General features: G+C 36.5%; 1 protein-coding gene across 2 annotated transcripts; it reads right to left on the bottom strand.

Moving 5' to 3' along the window:
* Nucleotides 1–1903: 1903 nt before the first annotated feature.
* LOC116248739 (protein ACCUMULATION AND REPLICATION OF CHLOROPLASTS 3, chloroplastic-like) lies at nt 1904–19908 on the bottom strand. 2 transcript variants are annotated; one of them, XM_031621700.2, is made up of 16 exons: nt 19452–19908; nt 18217–18272; nt 17649–17734; nt 16302–16436; nt 14997–15045; nt 12167–12279; nt 11994–12065; nt 11683–11796; nt 9238–9419; nt 8465–8758; nt 8277–8362; nt 7740–8086; nt 6357–6461; nt 6063–6200; nt 4924–5090; nt 1904–2360 (listed from the first exon to the last, which is right to left on the bottom strand). In XM_031621700.2, the coding sequence occupies exons 1-16, from the start codon at nt 19790–19792 to the stop codon at nt 2294–2296; spliced, it is 2352 nt and encodes a 783-aa protein (XP_031477560.1). In that variant the 5' UTR covers nt 19793–19908; the 3' UTR covers nt 1904–2293. The 2 variants fall into 2 exon arrangements, with proteins under 2 accessions (XP_031477560.1, XP_031477561.1); XM_031621701.2 differs by having other exon boundaries at nt 17649–17713.
* Nucleotides 19909–23054: the final 3146 nt, after the last annotated feature.

Raw genomic sequence — 23054 nt, 5'->3', positions numbered from 1 at the left:
TTGTATATGTAGTTTTCTTTTTCCTCAGTAGAAGCAAATATAAATTAGACCCAAATTCACAAAGACCAAAGAACTCTTGCCTGGCCCCGTAGCATGATCGAACTTTCAGAAAAAAAGACGTCGCTTTTTCTTGTTCTAAAGTCACGGATTGAAAAGGAGAAAAAGTTAAAGTTCACACTATCTCATAAGCTTTGTCTCCTTTCTTTACTTTCAGTAAAATTATCGGGAAATTATATGCAGAAGAAGCATGAGAGGGAGCGAAAAATCTCATCCCAAATCCATAAATGTTCCCTTTGAACCAAGTTCGAGATGGTCAATCTGTTTGCTTTTTCTTCATGCATGGTCTACTCAGGAATCTAGGTTTGCTTTAGCTACCGGTTGCAGAGAGCCAGTAGTTCTATCCTGGCCCCTAAGGTTGGGTAGACTGAGCATGGCCGGAGCCGGAAATCCATCGGAGGCTGCATCAGAAACTTTTTCTGTCCATCCTCTCAGAGGTTTACCCCGACAAGCAATTTTTCTTAGAAGGCTGAGGAAGAAGTGACATATAACCGCAGATCAATCCAGCCAGTTGATGACGACAAGATATACCTCTCGGAGACTTGATCTGCAATAGAACAAGCAACGTTAACTGCTAATTCACGCGAAACTTGCCCAAGCCAAAGGAAGCCTTTTTCTAGTGCCAGTCAAAATTTCGGAACGCGAGCACATTTTCATGATTCCACTTTAGGTATCTTTTTCGTAAAACGTTGTATGGAGAATGCATAGATAAAAGCGCCACCGGAAGGGTCGGAGAATAGTACTGTAGGGCAGGCATCGGGACATGACTGTCGTAGAGTCAGCACATTGTTAACTTCCGTGAACGACGGCGTACGGGCAGGTGAAAATTCGTTCACCCAGTACGTTGAAACCACTGAACAATTGTGCTCTATGTAGTGGAGAACAGGAAACTCAGGGCCATCTCTTCTTCTCTTGCCACTGCTCTAAATTAGTTTGGAGCCATATCCTTTGCAAATTCCATCTCAATTGGAGGATGTTCAGGCCTGCCGCTTTCGCTTCGAGGGAATGGTATGCATATAGCTTCAAGGTGGTATGGATGATTTGCTTTTGGCGGATCTCCTTCCCGCACCATCATCTGGAGATTATGGTGTACAAGGAATGAAAGGGTTCACAAAGGGTCACGAAAACTGTTCAATATAACTAGGGAGAAAATTTGGCAAGTTTGTGTAGATGGGTATATTGCTTCTCTTCATAAATCTGACAATGACATGTTAACTCTCTGAAATTGGCTGAGGTTATTAACTCCAGGTGCTAACTAGTCCAGTGTCCCAGAGGGAGCTGGATTCCAAGTGGTCTGGCTTGCTGGCCTATCCTTTTGGGCTTCCCCTGTTCTCCTTTGCACAGAGGTACTTCTTTTGTACAATTCTTCATTTAATAAAGGCTGGAGGCCTCCGTCCGCAGGCTCGTTTCGGCAGCACTCCTTGAACTTTATTTCTTCGCTAGAGAGACATCACGAAGGGGGATTTACTACTCTTAAAAAAATTCAGGTGCAAGTATTCCCTTCGGATTCATTTGGAAAAGGAAAATGAATATACTTGCTTGATATAAGGAAAGAAGCGGGAGAAACAAAAGCAACAGGCGCAAACGACAATTGCTCTCGCTATCAGCACAGAACGCCCATGAAATCCGCACATAAGAATGAAAATGAGCTGTCTGGAGGCTTGAATCATGGAGTGTGATAAAAACTGAGGTTGGCTGCGCGCTGGATATTTCCAGTTTTAAAATTCAAAAGACTATCAAGTTGATGGCGTTCAACAATCACCCCCATCAGACGAGCGGAACTCTTTCGGATAAGGAAAGCCGAACGTTTTGCAAACATAATTACAGAACGGATTGCTGCTCTCTGTAAACCTCAATCGTGAGTGATAATATGCTTAGACGGTCGTTACAGAGAGATGGCTTTAATAAGGAAAGCCTCCAAAACGATGTGTGCGAACGAGAGAGGTTACCCAACGCCTTCATATAATACAGACTGATTACAGCAAAATTTTACAGGCTATGTAGAAATATAGATGCCTTTAATAGCCGAACTGTGAATGCCCTGACTCGAGATTACTCGGTCATTAATGAAACCGCAACTCTTATATCAAGCTAGTCACGTTACACGTTTGCTACGTGTAACTCCACGTACTTCCAGTGATTCACCTATGATCGGCGCCAACCGAAACTTCTCTATTGCAATCATCTACATGGTGGAGTCTTACATGAACTTCGACGTTTTTGAGAATCGGGAACTCTAACTTGTCGCCGAGTCCAACAGCTCCCTGCTCACAAGGACACCTGCATCCCAGATCTCCATCCACCTGCAAAATTATCAAGGAAGCTATCTTAGTAGATAGATATGAAATGGATCATTATTTAACAGGGGACAAATATTAGTCATGCTATGAAGGAAGATACTCAAACATCATTAGTTATTACCAAAAATTACTGAGCTAGGTAACCATTTACATTTTCTTATTGGCAATAAATTCAGATAAGCAATTCCAACTTTTTTTCAAAATTTTTTAAGCAACCTTCCGGAGCGTTCCAATATGTACATGTTCACCGTCACCCACATCCTTCACTAACACGTGGAGAGAGAGAGAGAGAGAGAGAGACGACCATTTTATGCACTGCAAAGACATATATGCGCAAAAGAAAAAAGAAAGTGAATATAACCTTCAAATAAAATTAAAACAAAATCCTTAATCAACAAGTGAGTGCTCCACTACATTTCTTTGTTTCCATTTGACATATATTAACTCTTGTATTATCAAAGGTATCACGCAATGTGTTGGTGGTTTACAGGTAGAAGCAGTAGTAATAAAAGAATGAACCACGCGGTTATGCACTTTCACAATCCCAAACCACGCGGTTATGCACTTTCACAATCCCATGCCACAGGAGAAAAAAGGAAACCACATAGTATGTGCCATAGTTACCAATGTCAGTGATATTTTGAAGAAAATGTTTTTATCAGTGTTGTACGTATTGTACGATACAGGGCCGTATTGTACGATACGTATCGTATGGAAAATACGATACGATACACCCTCCATATCGTAAATAGGGGTATACCGTACTTGTATAATACGATACATTCGATACGGGCTGATTTCAAAAAAGGGGGGCCCGAACCCCCCTTTTTCGAGTTTTCTTCATAAAAACCCGCCCCTTCTTCATTTTTAACCTAAAGATTGTGCCGCTTTGGAGGAAAATCATCGATTTCCACCATGAAATCGTTGATTTTCGCCATGAAATCATCGATTAAACTATGGATTTGTGCATGGGTGGCTTATTCTCATTGAGAGGGAAGAGGTTTTTTTAAATCATGAAAATGAAGAAGAAGATGGAGATGGAGATGAGAATGAATATGATGAAGATTATCAATGATAATCGAGAGTGCTTTTATTTTATATGTATTGACATTGAACATTTTCACAATTTAATTATCATCTTGTGATGTAATATATAATATTTCAAACTTGCTTTTTGATGTGGTATCGCATAGACTTGTGGACCTTATGACTTATGAATCTATGGTTATGAAATTATGATATATGTTATGTAATTGTTGACTTGTTGTGCTTTCTAGATTGATATTGTTATGAATTTTGATGTTTACGAATGATGAACCGTAACTTTATAGCAATAATAAGTTTGTCATTATGTAAAACATGTTTTTTATGAAAAACATATTATTCTTGATTTTCATCGATTTTTTAATGATTTTTTCGATTTTTTCCCTATTTTTTCTGATTTATTAAAAAAAAAACGATAAGGTTACGATATTTTATGATACAGCATATTTTAAAGCTAGACCGATACGACTTACGATACGCTTTTTACAACATTGATTTTTATTGCCAAAATAACTCCGAATGACAATGTCCAGAAATATCAGAATCTTACCTTTTATGGGGAAAAATTCCCCTTATTTATTTTAAGTGCATATTCTTTATACATTGTTTCTTCTACAATCCTAAAAACTCTTATGCTGATTATCAACATTGTCGTAACAAAATGAGTAATAAACTCATAAATTCATCAATTTTCTATTATCCACTTCTTTTATTTCCTAAATTCCAAAATTTTCTTGAGAAAATGATAATAGAAAAATCAAACAAGAAACTTACCAAAAAAACGCGGCATTATGTCCCTACCTTTTTCCTCAAAAGAAAAAAAAAAAGGGAAGGACCCCCACCCACCACCCCCCCTCCCTCTTATTGGCTTTAAGCATCTTTATCATTAAGGGCTGTGATTCAGACAATTGACACCATCCCATTTTATATATAATATATAAGTAAAACCAGTCCTATTTTAGACTAATTTTCGAGTTACCACCCTTAGGATCCACTAATCCGAGGTTCAAGAGAACAGTTTCATAGAGGAAAAAAGGAAAAAAGTGAAGGTGAGAGACTTTTCTCAGTAGGCTAGAGAATGAGAGAAAGGGGGTGGAAAAGAACCTGGCTGGACGCCTTTCTCATATAAAGTTGGACTTTTTCATTTGGTTGTCACAAAAAAAGGGCTAGGCTTGTGTGCACAAGAACACTAAGAGACAATAAACACCACAAAAACAGGAAATAAAATTACCAAAACCATAGATTGGAATAGAGACCATGCAACAAAAAGACAAGAATGTGGATTAAAGCAGCGGCTCAATAGTTGAAATAACACATCAACTTTTTCTTTTTCTAGTTTTTTTTTTTGTTAATCAGAATTCGTGTGAATTAAAGTGGCAATGAGAACATGATCCCACTTGAACAACAAAATTATCTCTGAAAGTCAACAATGTGCAAAAAAACAGACAGCAAAAATCCAGCATAATCATGCATCGAGAATCTAAAAATTGCATAAATAACTACTCCTGAACATTTTGTTTACCTTGTTCCATCAACATCGATGTGAATGCTCTGTCCATGCCTCCAGCCATCTTCAAAATTACAAAAATAGATACTTCCATCTTTTGAATAGAATCGTCCTTCACCATTTGCTTTGCCCTTCCAAAAGTTTGCAAACCATCTATCTCCAGTATGAAAGTAAAACCAACCCTGTACGATAAAACAGTCCCTCTTCCCTTACAACGAGAAAAAATAGTGCTATGACAAAGAAAGAATCATGAATTGAATAAAGCACAAATACTCTCTCTCTCTCTCTCTCTATATATATATATATATATATATATATATATATATAGACACATACACACACACACACACCAGTCGCCACATTTGACTGGAAATTCCAATCAAACGTTTGGTTCAATTCATGCTCTTGTAAAATCAACTGTATGCATCTGCACTCTTGTAAAATCAACTATGTGCATGTGCGCTCCTGTAAAATCAACTATGTGCATGTGCTTTTCTCAATATATTTGTAAGTACAACAAAGATTTTATATAAAAGTTCAATTATTAATGGTGAGAATTTTGTTAGCTTATAAAACTCATATGTCCAAAAATAAGTCTTGATGTTGAATGCCATAGTTTTAGGCATCAAAGAAATAGCTACATGGTTAGCTTTTTAAAAAGGATTTGTGAAAATACATGACTGGACAGACCTACTCACTCTCCCTCTCTCTCTCTCTCTCTCTCTTTCTCTGAAATACATACACACACACACACACATGTATGTGCACAGATGCATACACACCATCAGATGTAAGAATCATCAGATGGCTTAAAAGCTGCCACATAAAAGTAACTTTATAGAGAAAACGGCCAGTTGTTATCCATCTATCTGAAAAGTTGCTTTTGAAGTGGTAATATGTGAGCCATCCAATTGGACGATTATTTGTATAACCATGACCAAGAGTTTAATTTTTAAAGACCAGCCATGACACCCAGACTTTGTGTTGGTGTCCATGCAACGTATAGAAATAATAACAAAAATGATGATATGTAAGTGCAGCTAATGCAAGATACAACCAATGCCAATTATCAGACTTCATAAAATATGTAGTGTGTACCAAAGATGAAACAGATTCCAAATTCTTGGTAAGATAGTAAGTTCAACTTAACATACCTTACCATGCATGAGATCATCCCTCCATGAGCCTTGAAATACATCACCATTTATATAGTAAAATGAGCCCAAGCCTGATTTCTTACCATGATGCCACAAACCATCATAAAAACTACCATCAGCATACATTAATCGACCCTGGGGCATAAATGCATAAAACATAAGCAATATAAAAGTGAACTAGGGTAAAATTTACAAAAAAGGCACAACTGAATTGTAACACAAGAGTCCACAGTTTTCTATTAGTTCAGAAAACTCCTGCTTTTGGTTGTGTACTTTGCAGCATCAATGTACCTTTCCTTCAGGAAAACCTCCTTTACAGCGTCCTTTGTATATTCCTCCTCTATATTTCATCTCCATAGTAGGAGACCATTTTTTCTTTGAATCTCTTTCTGCTTCCTGGACCGAAAAGGAAAAGAACCTCTAAAAGTCTATCTACAGTGTTCAAAATTTGGATCATGCTTATTACAATAGACTGTTCCAAGAGAAACAAATAATGTGCTTCTGCGGTGTAAACTTCAAAATATATATATAAAATTACCGATACTTGGATTCCATCAGTAGATGCACAAAAGGGCAGCTTGGTATACACATGGGGTAAATCCCCAGTATGTTCCATATACAAATATTCTTTTTAAACCCTTTTTTTGCATGAACCATATGTTGAATTATTAACTGCAGTTTCACATACTAACTTGCAGATAAAAAAAATCAATAATTGGTACTGTGAAAGAACTACCTTATGTTTATGAACTGCCTTATGTTTATGTATTTGATGGAATTGCTTTGACTGTTTTAACTGAAAGGCAGTCCACTTCCTGCAGATATTAATATGTGATAACATCAAAGTGATCCAGTCCTATGGTGCTGGTCTTCCAGAGAGAACAACAACTAAGAGAGGTAATCGAGAAACCTTTATTTCATATTGGGATGTGAAATTTTTGGATTTATAAAAAAATGAAAAACAGCAAAAGCATTTGCCAAGGGTGTCTTCGTTTATCAAATAAGGCAAGTCTAGGCATCTCTTTTTTAGTATCTTCAGTAGATTGTTTTTTTATTGTGTTTCAGTTTAACTGTCCATGTTAACAAGAGTTTTCCATATTATGGCTCAGTTCATAAACAAGAAACTGAGCTTTCTAAGAATCTCAAACAATTTCTAGTGGAAAGGTACCAGGACGGACAACCTGCTTTTGCCACATGTAAGGTGTTATCATGTTACCTCCTGATCCTGCAGTACTAAGACCTAAAACTCAGAATGGCCTGCTCAAGTTTTCTTTTGGGCTTGAGGATAAGCAAATAAAACTTACAGAAAAGAGGTCAAAAAGCAAATTTCACTTATGGGATGGCATATCAAGTAGATCAGTCATGGTTTAGGGGTGAGATAATTTGAACACCAAGCTTAACCACTGCTGCTTGATTTGAGCTTGGTGTGATCCTAAACTATCTCAAGAATATGAGTCTGGTAAAGCTGCAACGCAAGATCTTAAATATCATACAGAAACAAATTTTAAAGGCAAAACTAGATCAGCAGACCAGACAGACATGCAAGCTGTTGGAGCTCAGAAGATGATAATCCACATCATGAAAATAATAATTCTGAACTTTCTTTTCCAAAGAAAATACTAAACCTTAAATTTAATGAAACAAAGCCCGCCTTTGCAGAACTGAAGCACATACCAGCATATAAGATGCACGTAAAGAGAGAGAACCTTGCTTCCCAGAACCATTGTCATATTTATTATTTAAAAGGGATGACGCTGAGTTGTAAGCTTCCACTACAGCCTGAATCCCTGCATCAGCTAATGCATCCCAAGATCTCTTGCTACGAGATTGTAAAAGTTCCTCTCCCATGGGGTATGATGTTTTATGCTCCATGGAAGGGTGATAAAGCTGAGTATCATCAAAAGACTTTTTAAACTGCTTTACACCAACTGGAAGAGAGTAGGTGGTCACATGATCAACAAAAGGACCATCTTTACGAGTGGTTTGACATTTCTTGTCCCATACCTGAGCATCTGGTTGTCCTGCCAAAAAATTAGGTTAGTCCCCTTAAAAGCAAATTCTTCAATAGAAACTAAAGTTCAATAATTATTGAAGTTCCATTTCCCTGTTGTTTGTCATTTGATAATTTCATGCCTGAGGATGCATGACAAGGTCATAGAGAAATCACTCTGTAGATTGTCAGATAACTACAAGTATAGACCAGATCATTACCTTCTAGATGACAATCAATGTGATGATGATCGATATCAGACTGTGAATAACTGATCCTACTTTCAGCTTTTGGATCGTCTGATTTACTACAATTATAGTGCATTCCAAAGGTCAGAACTCTTAACAAATTTGTGTGCTTCATGAACAAATTAAATAACATACATGAAAATGTAAAAAGATAAAAAAACCTTAAAGGAAATATTTCATCAGAATTTTCTTCCATGGAAGGTTCATCACAGTAGGAGATGTTATATTCACCACAGACATTCATAGAACTCTCATACTTCAATCTTTGCAAATCTGTCATCCCATTTGCTGGACCAGAGACCTCTTCTGAAGGACTTGTTTTTTCAATTATCTGAGCTGATGGATAGTCTCCAGGCTGCAGAGGAGTTGTTTTTCCAAGAAAAGGGAAGAGGAAGGGAATGTGGTGAGCCAAATTGGACCAGAAACTCTCTTTTGGCGGCTCCTGCTTCACAGAACTGGTTAAAAGGCAGTATCACCAATGTCAAGGACTTGCTGTAACCAGTTCACAGGGAATGCAAAATCCAGAAAAGATAATGCTCTCAAAACATAATGCAACATTGATTAAGTTATACAAGTATTACACCAGGCACAATCATTAAACTTATTAGCTTTACTTATTACCAATGATTATTCCCACAAGAAGTTTTTCTTATGAAGATTTGGCACTAATATCATAAAATACAATATGAGAAGTCTGTAGAGAGTCTAGAGACATATGGGGAACTTGCTTTTATTTTTGACTTTGTTGAAGGCAACATACTCCTTAAATGCACAGGAGATTATGTTAAGCTTCAAAATAAGAACAAGAATAACAATGATGATGGTGCTAATGATGATGACCCTCAATCGCTGACCTACTTGGGGCCAAACCAGATAAACCCTGATGACTGGAAATTCACCTTGTTGAATTTGCATAATATGAGACAAGACTTACTTGGGAATGATAATAGTTGTTAGAAGAAGTCCAGGATCCAGATTAGATTCAAGGATATAGGAAAATAGGATTTCTGTTGAGCATCGGGATGTCTGGCGGAAGATTTTCATAAAAGCATGCATATCATTTTTGCCCAAATGTGCAGCACTTGCAATAGTGCAGATGATTATCCCATCCAGCTCCTGTGGAACAGGCTGCATTAGATTGGTATGGATATGAACTAGCATGTAAAATAATAGTCAGATTAAGCAATTACAGTTTCGGTTCCAGAGTTATGATGACAAGGATGCATAAGTTGCAGTCGTACTTCCCGGGTGCCATATCAAACTCACTGTCATGAATATCACCAGTTTTTCCCAAAAAATGCAAAAGAAAAGGAAAAATAAAGGCAAACAAGAAAAGGGAAATATCATGATATTTAGAAAAAATTGCCAAAGTGAAAACATTTCATGTTTTTATTCTTTTCCATCTTTCAGAAAAAAAAAGTTTTTGGTAGAAATTAATTCTTTGATGCTTATTTTAGTATTTTAATAAATATTTTGGAAAATTCAAATTTGATATTTTTTTTACATTATTTTCCCAAACTTTTCCAGCAAAAGACAAGCTTTTCGTTTAATACCCAAGAAAAAACTTGCTAATAAAAACTCAACAACATTTGTGACAATGATCAAGCTCAAAGGCCAGAATATGAAGTCTAGGTGGTACCCAAAAGCCCTGCAAAATGATGAGTTCAAGGTCTCAAGAAAAGGCAGCAGCAAAAACTTTTGGGGAAAAAGCTCCATTGTAAACATCAAATATACCTTCATGATAAATGAATGTGCCTCCAAGACCAAATAACACCATAGTTGGGAATAGGAGGTATCACATTATAAAATTTTCTAAGTACAGCAAAATGGCAATCTAGTTGCAACTTAAAATTGAATTGCCGATAACTCCAAAAACATGTGATCTATTTACTACAAAATTCAAAAACATCAGGGTCTTAAAATAAGCAACAAATGCAATTCAATCTCCATCTCAGAAACAACAAACAGCAAAGGGATCGAGTGAGAAGCAGTTTAGCAAAATACTTAACTCATTAACTATTAAATCTCCACAATTATCAAAACAAAATGATGATTTATATAAATCAATGAATATGACAGGAATTCTTATGACGGGCCAAAACTGACTCAACTTGCCAGTGTAATGAATCCTATGCCGCCCCAGAACCAGCTTGATTCACAACCCAAAAAGACCATGATCGATGACTACCAATGGTATGAAATACAAGCATATAGACGTCAAAAGATTTCTAAGGTCTTTGACATGGGACTGTTATCAACTCCTATATGGACGGGGCAATCACAACTCACTTTGATGCATTTGGACCTTAGGTCCAAGCATAATGGTGGTAAAACAATATACTTATGTACATATAACAGGTTACAGGTATCACAATACTACATATTAAATAATAGGCTAACAGTATATACATATAACACGTATTAAAATACATATAACAGGGATAACAAATTGCACTACAATACAATTTAACATAATAGTATATACATATAAGTTTGTAACAGGTATAACAAATTAACAATACATATAACTATACAGAATAAGTATGCAACATAACCATACTAATGTATACATATAACAGGTATGAGGTATCACAATACTATATAACAAACTAAGTGACTAACAGTATATACATATAACAGTATACCTACAACAGCATAATCAACATAATAATCAATGCAAAATAAAGTACATGAATCAAGAAATCTTAATTGAAACGGAAGGTGACTTCACTTTCCCATGGACTAGGCATGTTCCCGTCAGCTAAGTGGTGGACTTAGGCAATGGGTGTGGACTCACACTTAGTCCACTCCTAGGCGAGGCCTTAACAACATAGGGTACCACAAGGTTGTTAGTGAGGAGCACAGTGGCTCATTAAGTGGATTTGGTGGCACCCAATATTCAGGTCCTAATGAAACTAAATATTGTTTCAGACTGATCTTTTCATGCCTAGAACTTATTGAACTTCTTTCGATGTATACACTCTGATTTGATATTCAATAAAGTTTTATGTCAATGTGGTTTGAGTGTGTCCAGGACAAGGCCTAAGCTTTCAATTTTCCTTGCAAGAAAGGAAATCTCAAAATATTAGGGTAGCTACAAGAATAGCATGATTAACATGTGTCCAACCCTGATTCCTATTGCATAGAACAGAGACTTTTGTGTGCAGGAAGAAGATACCAGCTTATACAGCTTAAAGTTTGGCAAGAATTATTGAAGTGGCATCTGATTTATAAAAGCATGCACAATATCAGAAAATATCAGACTGTAAATACTAAAATCAACTAGCCCTCGACATCCCTTGCTGATCCAGTCATAAAAGAGTTGTGACTATGTAAAATAACTGAAACAGTATACCTATTCATCATGACAATCTTGTACCTGGATAACTCCGTCTTTAAGAAAATCACATTCCAGGATGGCACGTTCAATTGTTGTTTTGATGTCATAACCAGCTCCATAACCAACTTTTGCTTCTCCATAGACTTCCAAGAGCTGACCATTTCAGAAAAGTTTATTTGTCTTAAATAGTTAGATAACAACCTTTCAGAATATCAATGCCAGTTTAGAAAAGGAACAGGCAGTCCATCCCTGTTCTGGGATTCATAATGCAACCATAAAAGCCTAGTTGATATTCGTAGCTAACTATATACAGTAAGTTATTCATACTTGAAAGCGCAAAGGAAACTCACATCCAGGAGTTCCGGATATTTGAGCTCTCTGAAACTATCTTGTGATGAAAGAAGAAACTTTGGCTTACTATCCTGAGAAGGTGACCAATATGTTCATTAATGAGATTCATGTAAAGAATTGAAGGAGGATATCAAAAGAGAAACCAGAAGGCCTTTAAGTAATAAGAGCTTACCATAAAGATAATAGAAGTAGTCATGATAGCCATCAGTATAGCATTATTTGCACTGACCATGGCCTCTGCAAGTGTAACTGCTTCTCGTTTAAGTAGAGCATCAGTTTCAACCACTGCTAGTTCATGCTCAGTGTCAGCAATTTATTATTTTCTTAAAGATCATCAAATAATAGTGACAATGAGTGTTTTTGACACACAAATGGCACATTGACCATGGATTTTGTGCCAGCAACGAAACGGAGCCTAAAGATCATAATCTTTAAAATTAACCACCAAAATCCTTTCATGACCATTTAGTTGAATTGCCACTTGAATTAGATAATGCAACACAATCCATAATATGGGCTAGCAGATATAGTAAGACCGGAGAAAGAAAAGAAGGCTGTTGATTGACTTAGAAGCCTCCTAGAATCTTAATTATAATGCATGCAGTTTAGAGTCAAAATGAAAGCATATGAAAGCTTCTGTAATACAACGGTTTATTATATCATTCAGTATTATCTGATCGCACGATACGAGCTGTATCATATAGGATTGAAAAACCTATATGATATGCCCAAGATACATCCCTGTATCGTAATTGTATCACCCATATCGTACGCTACGGGAACAAAATGAAAAAAGGGGCTTTAGTGCTTCTTCTCATAATAGTCTCTTCCTCTCGCTTTCCAAACATATATAAGGGCATGTTTGTCATGCATGAATTCCACTGTTTAGGTGGGAACCCAATCCATGTTTTAGAAGAACTCCTTAATGCCAACAAACGTAGGAACGGAATCCCAAAATTTTTATGCAAATTTGGGATTCCTTTCCATGGATTTTAATCCACCTACGAGGGGTGCGATTAAAACTCTAATTTTTTTTTTTGTTTGTTAGGGCTTGCATGCACTTTACTCTCTCTCTCTCTTTCTCTCTCTCTCTCTCTCTCTCTCTCTTCTTCATCTATTCGCCGCACTTTGCTCTCTCTGTCTTCTTCCACTGTGCAGAAGGAGCTATCACCCAGTCAGGGGCAGACAGGGATATTGGGTCTCAAAGGTCTCTTCGTCTACTTTTGCTATACAGAAGGAACATTCAACCCATCGACATCAAAGTTCCGCTTGTCCTCTTCAAAGAAGGGGTAGATGGGGATATTGGGGTTATTGGAGGTCAAGGCGTGGACCCAAGATGTTGTAAGCTTCCAGCAGCAGCGTTGACGCTATCGCAGGAGCTTGCAGTGTCGACGGTCTCATTGATGCAGAGGCTCTTGCAGGAATTGAAGTCAACAACGAGGAAGGGTTGCTGGCAGTCATTCTTCACAAAGCTTAAAGTTGAAACTTTATGGATACTTATTACGTTATTCATAATTTCTCATTTCTTATTTTTGAATGTGTTGTTGATATATTATGACTTATGAATAATGAATCATGAATGTTCTTTATGTGTGATTGGTTTTGTATATGGAAAAATATTTTTCCTATTTTTTTCAATTTTTAAAATTTTTTTATCAATTAAAAATTTAATTTTATGATACACTATGCTATAGTTACGATACGTTATCATACGGCATATAGGCCGGCGCAACCAATATGTGTTACGATATGCCTACTACAACATTGATATCGTTCTAAAAGTGAAATGACAACCTAAAATCCAAACTTCAATGGCAACAAATGGTAATATAGCACAAACCTTCACAGCAGCCAGGCAGACTCATTGGCCGATAAGAAAATTTTGAGATGAAAGGTTTCACTGGTGATTAAAGTGCATATTATCCAGGCAAAATAGAACGATCAAATGCTTAAAGCCTTGTAGAATGGATTGAATGAATTACAAAACCCTTCAATATCGTATACTAACATTTTAAAGATAAAAGAATCCCCAAGCATGAAATACTGAAGTTGCACATGTGCAGATCAGGAGATCCACCAAACTAGGGAGGTATATTGAACCAAAAGACGGGATCTAGAAAATTAACTAGCATCAATGTATGCAACATTTCCTTGACAGAACAGGCGTCAACGTCATTTCTCACAATTCATGGGACAAATTTGCCATCATGACAGCAGATATTTACCCAGGCTAGGGATGCTCATAAATCAGGTTAACCAGAATCCCAGATATCCACCTACTAGCTAAACATATATAGGCCTGGTAAAGAAAAATAAGACTAACTAGTTATTGGATCTGAGTATGGTTCACAGTTTTTGTCCAAACTCTGAACCTGAGCCTAGAAACCTGACAGACGCCCATCCCTGTTTACATGTTCAAGCCAGAACACTAAGTTATTTGGACTGGGTATGGTTTCAAACGCTGTTACAGAAAAAGCGTCCTATTGGAAAAAAAATGCGTATAATATGCCAAGGTCAGCCATATAAAACATGAAAAAAACGCGTCTTTTTTAAAAAAATGCCAGAAATAATATGCGTTTTTTCGTATTTTTATTATTTTTTATTTTTTTATAATTTTCAGCATTTATTAAATGTTTTAAATATTTTTAAAATTTGCCGAGATTTTTCCGTTTTATTCCCGAGCTATACAACTTTGCCATATTATACCCGAGAAATTTCTCACCGTATAATACCTGTGCACGTTTTTTGTGACAACACTTTCAGAAAATCAAATCCAAGTTTGAACCCAACTCCAAACCTGATTATGTTGAAGATGGTAGCCAAGATCCAACCCAAACCTAAGCCGATCCATGAAGTTGACAGTAAACGAACCAAATGTTTCTCAAATAAAAGAAACAACATGAAATAGTTTTATCACCAAAGAAATTTACTATTTTTCGAATAAAAGAAACAGCATTAAATAGTTTTATAACCAAAGGAAACTATCTTTCGCATTCACTTACCAACACAAAGATTTGTGTGGTCACGAAGCTTTTCGACCAAATCTTCTACCTGCAGCTTATTGGAGTTAAAAACAAGAAGCAAAAGCCCACAAATTGACATCGTAAATTTAATAAATACAACACTGTCTAATTGAAGTTTTTCATAAACATAGATTCTTTAGATGAAAGAAAACTGACAAATATCATAACAAAGAATGAGATCCAGTTTGTGAAAGTAAAATAAATTTCAATGAAAATAAGTATTTACGTGTATCTTAAGTTCTTAACCGTGCATCATGTTTGCTCTTGATGTTATCACAAGCTTCTATTGCAATACAGAAAGATGGAAAGATAAGACTCCTAACAAATCTTTAAACAAAATTTTAGTAGCACCATTTGCAGTGGAGCATATAGAACGGCAAAATAGGCAGTGCTAAAGTTTAGAAGCCTCTAGTACACAATTTCCAGCTTTTTCAGTTAGTGTGAGTGGCAACCCACTGATGATTGCATTAAATTAGATCATCTGCTCATAAATATAATGGAAAGTAACCAGTTACTTCCGTACATACTTAAATTGATGAAAATAAATATGATATTATCAGAAAATGTTAGAATGTTGGGGCATTTTGTCCAATGGAAGCTTTCTCATAAGTCATAATAATTGAAATTGAAAATATTATAAAAGAAATCATATATCAAGGTGTTATCACGATATTTGATGTGAGATTTTCCTTAAAATATATTTCTTAACATTTTAAACATAAGTATTCTCCCTTTTAGTTACTTGATGGTTTAAAAATCCTTCTGATGAGGGATGATTCTTTTTGTAGCTTTAAATCTTGTTTTGCTTTTTAGGTTTTATATTAAAAACTTTCAGTAATGCAGTTCTTCTTGATTTGAGGTTGAAGAATATTGTATCATATCGTTTAACTGTTAATGTAGTTTAATTTGCTACAATATTGATGCTCCCATGATTGACTTTAACCTTATTCCCATTGGCAATAGTGAATGATGGTATTGATATAACTTTCAAATATCATGTATGTCCAGAACTACTCTTACTGAGTAAGTAGATGTAAAATATAGAGCGCTGGAAGAAATTGGCCATGTGATGAATTATGCACTGGACCGACACACAGATTACCTGCACAACTCAATTTTTTAGACAGTGCCCCACACACCCACTGAAATCTGTGTCAGTGTGACATTGTCAAGGAAGCACAAATAGGCACAAGGCATATGACACTTAAGCCTTTCAGAGAAGGTCCAAAAGCAGGAAAATGAAATATTAAATAGTCAAGCCAATGAAACCAGTAGTGATCCTACCTCAGACTGACGTCTTTTCCCTTCAAAGCTGAATGGTTTCAAAATGATACCCATCACTATGAAATTAAGTGACTTTATTGAGTTAAGAAGTGAAATCATAGAATGAATATCTGAACCATATCCAGAACTAGCTACCTACACAACAATAAGAAACAGTAAGGTAATGAATTCATTGTGAATCAAAGGACAGTAATATGCATGGGCATGTGTGCAGTTCTACATAATTCGTTCAAGCAACAAAGTTCCAATGGCATGAGAAGACGAGGCTCCCTTTCCCCCACCACCAAGGTCCAGGGTTACTATATATATATATATATATAGTATGTATTCTCAAAATACTGTAGTAAGTTGGCATGCTGTATATGCCATAAATGAGATAATACAGCAAGCATATGTAATTAATTCATCAACTTCATTACTCAAAAGAAATTTCAGAAATCAAAAGCTCTTCATTTAAGCTTTTCATGCATTTTCCAATTAAGATGTTCATATAGAAAGCATCTCAACAAGTAGAAAGAAGCATGTCATATTTGGCTGCAAGGGGTCCAATTTATTTGAAGCAAGAATTAAGATGGATTTGATGTAGAACTAGTATATCTGCATTAAAAAAAAGGTTGTTTCTTATCTAGCAAAATACTAGAATAAGGTCAGAGTATTTGCAATTTTCGCAAAACTCTCTGACATCATTTGGAAGCTTTGTTCTTTTTCTTTCCACCTTTATTTTCAAGTTTTACGTGCAAGCTTAAGGCTGATCTTCTCTTCCAAATTGCACTTTTTCAATCAAACTCTGTAATTATGGAGGTTGCTTTCTGGAAAACCTCCCCTAAGCTTGTTCATGCAGTGAAGCCCATACATAGAGAGAACAAATTTAGTTGTACACATTTTTTGAAATTTTCTTGGTTCTGAACAGTCAAACCAATCCCTAGAGATCTATTAGCAGCTGTTCCCATGTAAATGGAGGAGTAACCTCAGCTCATGATGATATGCTCTATATACATGAGATTCTAGTTACAAATAAACGTCAGACCATACAACACCACTCTTTTCATTCCTCCTTTCCTACTTAGTTTCAAGACACCTAAACAATGCAAGATAGACCTAAAATAGAAAAGGGAAAACAAAAATAAATGGAAGCGATTGAACTCCAAATCACCAGCTGACTTTAGGAGTAATCAATTTTCTCAACTGCATAAATCACTATTTGAGTTGGCAAGTAGACATGAATAGATGTAAGAGATAAGACACCAAGAAACTAGAAGGCCAATAGCTGCTTTGCAATGATCCAGGCATGACAACAAAAATAAAATGTTCACATCCCAATTAAGAAAAGGAACGGAATGTACAAACAAGAATGAGAGCTCTGGAGCTTATTCTGGTTGATAGAAGATGTTCACCACTGACTTGCACCAAACCTAGTGAAAAAAAATCACAAACTGTCAGTAGCATTGTGTTAGACAAGCATGTATATAGTGCATAGCAAATACAAGGAACTGAAAGACTTGATGCCTATATTAGTACCACTAAGAAGAAAATTTAAGTCCTCTGCAGCTGTAGACAGAGTTTGTCAAAAAGAAAGAAAACAAAAATGCTTACTGATATTTCTACTATTAATATTTCTCATTAATAGACAGAGTATAATTGTATAAAGATCGGATATAACCATTTGGGTGCATCTTTCTTCATGTTAGTGGCCATAGCCTTGTTGGGATGTTACTAGTCTTCGCCAACATGAAGAAGTCGGAAAGGAGTTCGATTTGATTGAGTATACTGTATACCAAATCCAACCTCTTTTCAGTACAATGGTCATTTTATAATTTCTCTGAGAGTAGTTCATACATTTTTAGAATTCAAGTTTGTTCATCCTCTATGGCATAACATCCTTTAGCCAAAGTTTTAGCAGGCAAAAGTGAAAGACCTTTTCCAATACTTTTCTGATGTAACTCCACCTTCCCTGACTCCATATGCATGGTCCTGCAAGAAAGTAGTGTATGAGCTTCACATTTGAAAGAATTTTAGGTTTTTCTTCTTTTAACGAAAGACCTAAAACCATTTCCAGGTTCTGCACATTGTCAATTTAAAAAGTGGCAATGTGAGTGCTTACAACTGCTTAGCATGTAATGTAGTATAACATATAACAAATCATCTCAATTTTTTAATGCAGAAAGCAATGTTGGTTCTGCAATAATAGTTGTACAAGAAGTCAAGAACTACAAAAATCTTCATCAAGTTTATCCTGTTATCAACAACGAAATAACAAACTATAGATGTCAGCAGAAAATTCAGCATTTCAAAGATATCGGAGAAGATATTTTATAGTTGAAGAAAGAGAATCAGGTACAGAAATTAATTTAGCGAGTGCTTAAAGAAAGTCATGGTCTAGGAAGCAGGCACATTTAGAAAACATCCAAATTCTAACTGGAATAGATAGGAAGGAAATAAGGAGCGCCGCAGAATCCAGAAAGAAATGTGCAGCGAGGAAAGCTTTAAGAGGCAATATAACGATTTTGTGGCAGTCAGAGCACAATTTCCATTAACACAAGCATGCTTCCCTTCTCCAAGCGTCATGTTCCATAAGCGCCTTCCTACGCTGTAATCATATATTCTATATCCCACTGGCACGTCAGACTTTATGCGACGTTCGCAGGATAACAAACCAAATGCAGCTCCTGCTAAAGTGAGGTATAGGACATATTCCTGTTTGCGTCATTCATCCATCTAAAGCTCCCGCAAGTAAGCCAATAAATATCATCCTACAAACAGAAAATATTCCAGAAAATCTAAAGGACGTTGGATTTTTTCGAAATTCAAAATTTTACCACCTACATTGGCAAAATTTTGAACAAACAGTGCAAGATTCTTATGTAACTAAATCTACAACTAAACTTATCAATGTAAAAGAAGTACTGCACAGACAATGCCAATTTGAATCTCCAACGACATAAGCGAGAAAATCGAAGACAAAGTCAGACTCGAAAGAATAACAAACCCAAATCCAAGATACATAAAAAGAAATGGGCACCAACGAAGAAATGTAGTTCATGAAATGAATCGTGGGTCGCAGCAAGAACCGAACTGAACAAGCCCAATTTGCATCTGAAACTGCGAGGCGAAACCCCGAGAAAGAAAATAAAAATCGGATGAATGACGCACCAGAATCTCACGGAAGTCGAATCAAAGAACGGAGACTCCAAACAGAAATCAAGAAGAGCGTCCTTCCTGCTTCCGATCCCAACAACTTCGACGAGGACAGCATCTCCGTCTTTCCCTAATCCCTCAACGCTCGCTGCTGATTGTTCGCTAGCGAAGATGCTTTTCCTCCTATAGCGGCTGACTGGTTGGGTCGGAATCGAAGGAAAGGCAGAGCCAAGAGTGGAACCTTTCCGGCGAATTCGTCTCGAGAAGAGGGAGTCTCCGGCGAGAGCAAGTTTTCGGTGAGGAAGGCCACAAATAGAGGTAATAGGACAGCCGTTCCAGATGAGGAGGAGCTCCATTTGGATCCGGCCTGTTAGAGCAGAGTGGTCAGTGTCACCATCTCCGGCGGATGGCGTTCGTGGGAAAGACGAGGGCGGGAGGTCCAAGACTCGGAAAGGGAGGGAACAGCCGCCGTTTCCCGCTTTCGTTATCGGGTGATATTAATCTTTCTGTTCGTTTTTAAAGCGAGGACAAGTCTGGAATGAAAAAGTAAAAGGCTAATTTCATTTTTGGAGCAAAGTTTTCGCCAAAATTTCAAATGTGGGTCAGTTATTTTCTTTTTTAATATGAGCTCTCATATTAATTGGATGGCTGAAGTATTAGAAAGAAGAACCTCCCTCAATGACAAAAATGGAAATTGGAAAGGGTTTTTTACAGAAGATCAAAATATTTTTTTTACTGACCCAAGCAGCTCCCACTAAAATTGGTTTCAAATTAAATTAAAAAACTTACACAAAAATTGGGTTCAGATTTAAAAAACTAAACCAATTTGAATCCGTTTTACTCCACTTGATTGCAGACTTCAGGTCTAATAGCGTGAATCCGAAAATTTGAATCCAAAACGAATAAAGTTTGTCATCCAATTCTAAATCTATGTTTGATTTTAGTTAATCTAAATTTGGTTAGGCCTAAAAAATGGTATAATCTAATATATATAACGTAACACATTGGAAGTTTTACAGTCAATTACGTGATCCAAGAGAGCCTTTTTACTAAACACATTCTATTACAGATTTTACTTTACGTACACTTCGAAAGAAAACGTGTGTTCCTACCAAAATTCACTTCGAATTGTTCATCGTACACGAATATGTATCTTTTGTAAATATGCAGCGTGTTTATGAAAATACCCCAAAATTTAGGTACGTTTTTGTTAACTATTCGTTTGAAATAATGAATTTACCAAAATAGGCCTGCCTTTCGTTGTAGGCCCATCTTACTGTTTGAAATTAGATAGACCTTTGGGCCTCTTTCGCGTTTAGGTGGTTAACCACCATTTCATTTCACGAGAGGGGTATTTTGGTATTTTTATTGGAACTTTTTTTTTTTTGGGGCCACCATTTTTCCCGACTTAGTGGGAGCATTTTGTTCATTCTTAATTCAGAACACATAACTTACTTCTTATTTATAAGGCTTTCTAAGCTGTAACCAGTCATTTTGCAGTTTCATTTTTGTAAGCCTTTGAAAAACAGGACGTGTTTGTGTTAATATGCCAAAAGTCAGGTGCCTTTTGTGAAAAAGTTCTCCATGTCCATCCTTTCTTTTTATAGTTTCTCATCGAAGCCGCTTACGCTCCTTTTCACTCTCCCCTTCTCAAATTTCATGTCCATCACTCCATCTTCGTTCTTCTTTATTCCACCGAACTTGACCAGGCAAGAAGGAAGATGTATGAGAAGAAAGAAGGAAAGAGTAAGTGGAGAAGAAGGAAGATGTAGGTAACCAACTTTCTATTCCTTTCTCCCTTTCCCTCAAAACCATTAACCTTCAATGAGATGGAAGGAGCAGCGCAATGTGGGTGATTTAAAAGGCATGCAATTGGCTGTTGGGCGACCACTTAGAGTTGTCAGCTTCTCTTTCTATAAAATTGATAGATTCATCCGTTCATCTTCTTAGTCTTTGTTTATCATCCAAAAAGATTTTGTTCACGTTAATAAAGAATTAATTAAGAGCCACAGCATGCGCCGCCATTGTGTAAAACATTGGCATTAGGCTCGTTAAAGTTTCAAACCATGCAAAGAAGCTAGAGTACCTAACACAGAAATTATTTGGCATTATATCATTTGCCTTTTCCTCTTCTTAAATCCCTAAATAGCCAAATTAATACGAAAAAAGTCGTGGAACTTGAATTTGGATTATCTATTTGTAATTGGTAGCATGTATACGATAAACTTTTAACTTTGTAATTTGCAGCATGCCTTAGATGATGCAGTTTACAATTCTGGGTGGCCGAGATGCTAATCTTCTTACTGCTCTTTGTCTTTTTCATATCCCCTCAAGGTTCAGGGCTGGTTTCGGTGTTTTAAGATCCTGTTATGTTTCAATTAGCATATTAATGTCACCTTTTTTTATAGCATAAAGAGCTGATACATAAAAATTCAAAATAAAAACTGATCGACTTTTCAGCTGTCACCCTCTTCATTGTATCAATCTCCTTAGATGTGTACAGTTGACAACTTCATATGCCCCTGATTTATTTAAAAGTTTAAGACGATAAAAGCATTGGCAAGGAATGTCGTTGTATAGACGTTGCGATGCATCACATGAGAATAAGCCACATCTCCGTCGGAATCGTAGAGCTACCGATCTCTTTCTATCGTGCGTCGCATCCCATGAGGTTTAATCTACAAAAAGAAGAAAAGGAAACTGGTTCCACGAGGCAGTTTTACATTTTCAATGCTGCCAAGTATATATGCTTGTGTTTGCAAAAAGTGCTAGTGTCAAATATATTAAGTATAGTTTTATGCATGTTATATATGTTGTGTACGTTTACAGATTATGATACGCATGGCATTTATATTGTGGACATAATTAAGAGATGTTCTGGACAACCTTGCCACTCGTGGATGGATGGATGCATGGTTTGTGTTCAGCTTTCAACATGCATGTGAGATAACTTTGGCTTGGCGCCACTTCGATGTGTTCAACCTTGGTGAATATTCAACTTGAATCAAGCACCAGCATTGAGTAAAATACAGTGTGTCAGAGCTGGTAGGTTTATTAGCGTATTCACACCAAGCCCAAATGTATATGCGCAGGAAGACAGCCTTCATACGCGACGTTCCACGGTTTCCCCTTCCAATCAAACTACCTGTTCGGTTCCAATGCATGTTTTTATATGCGGAAACGGATGGTTTCATGTTCCGGAAACCGTGTAAATAGACAGAAAACACTATCCACGATACATGTCTAACAAAATAAGTTGTGAAGAATAAATTTTTACGGTTTGACAAAGGAAACACAAAAATTTGAGGAGGAACAGCCATTAGACCTCCATGCAAGGTTATAGTCTCATAAATCTCTCTTTTGGTCTATATGTGTGTGTCTGCGTCTGTGTATGTGTGTGTATATATATATATATATAGATATATGGACGTAAAAAAATCTTTGGCTTCTCAAGTACACTGTTAAATGCATCAAATGGTATGTTTAATCACACCATGCGGCTTAGCGCGGCTGTGATTGAATGGAGGTCTGGATGGCTGGAGGATTTTAATCTCTTATATATATATATATATATATATATATATATAGAGAGAGAGAGAGAGAGAGAGAGAGAGAGAG

Source organism: Nymphaea colorata, chromosome 2 (genome assembly GCF_008831285.2).
Source record: "Nymphaea colorata isolate Beijing-Zhang1983 chromosome 2, ASM883128v2, whole genome shotgun sequence".
Classification (NCBI taxonomy): domain Eukaryota; kingdom Viridiplantae; phylum Streptophyta; class Magnoliopsida; order Nymphaeales; family Nymphaeaceae; genus Nymphaea; species Nymphaea colorata.
Note: the sequence above shows the minus strand (reverse complement) of the source record. Positions and strands in the feature narration are given on the sequence as shown.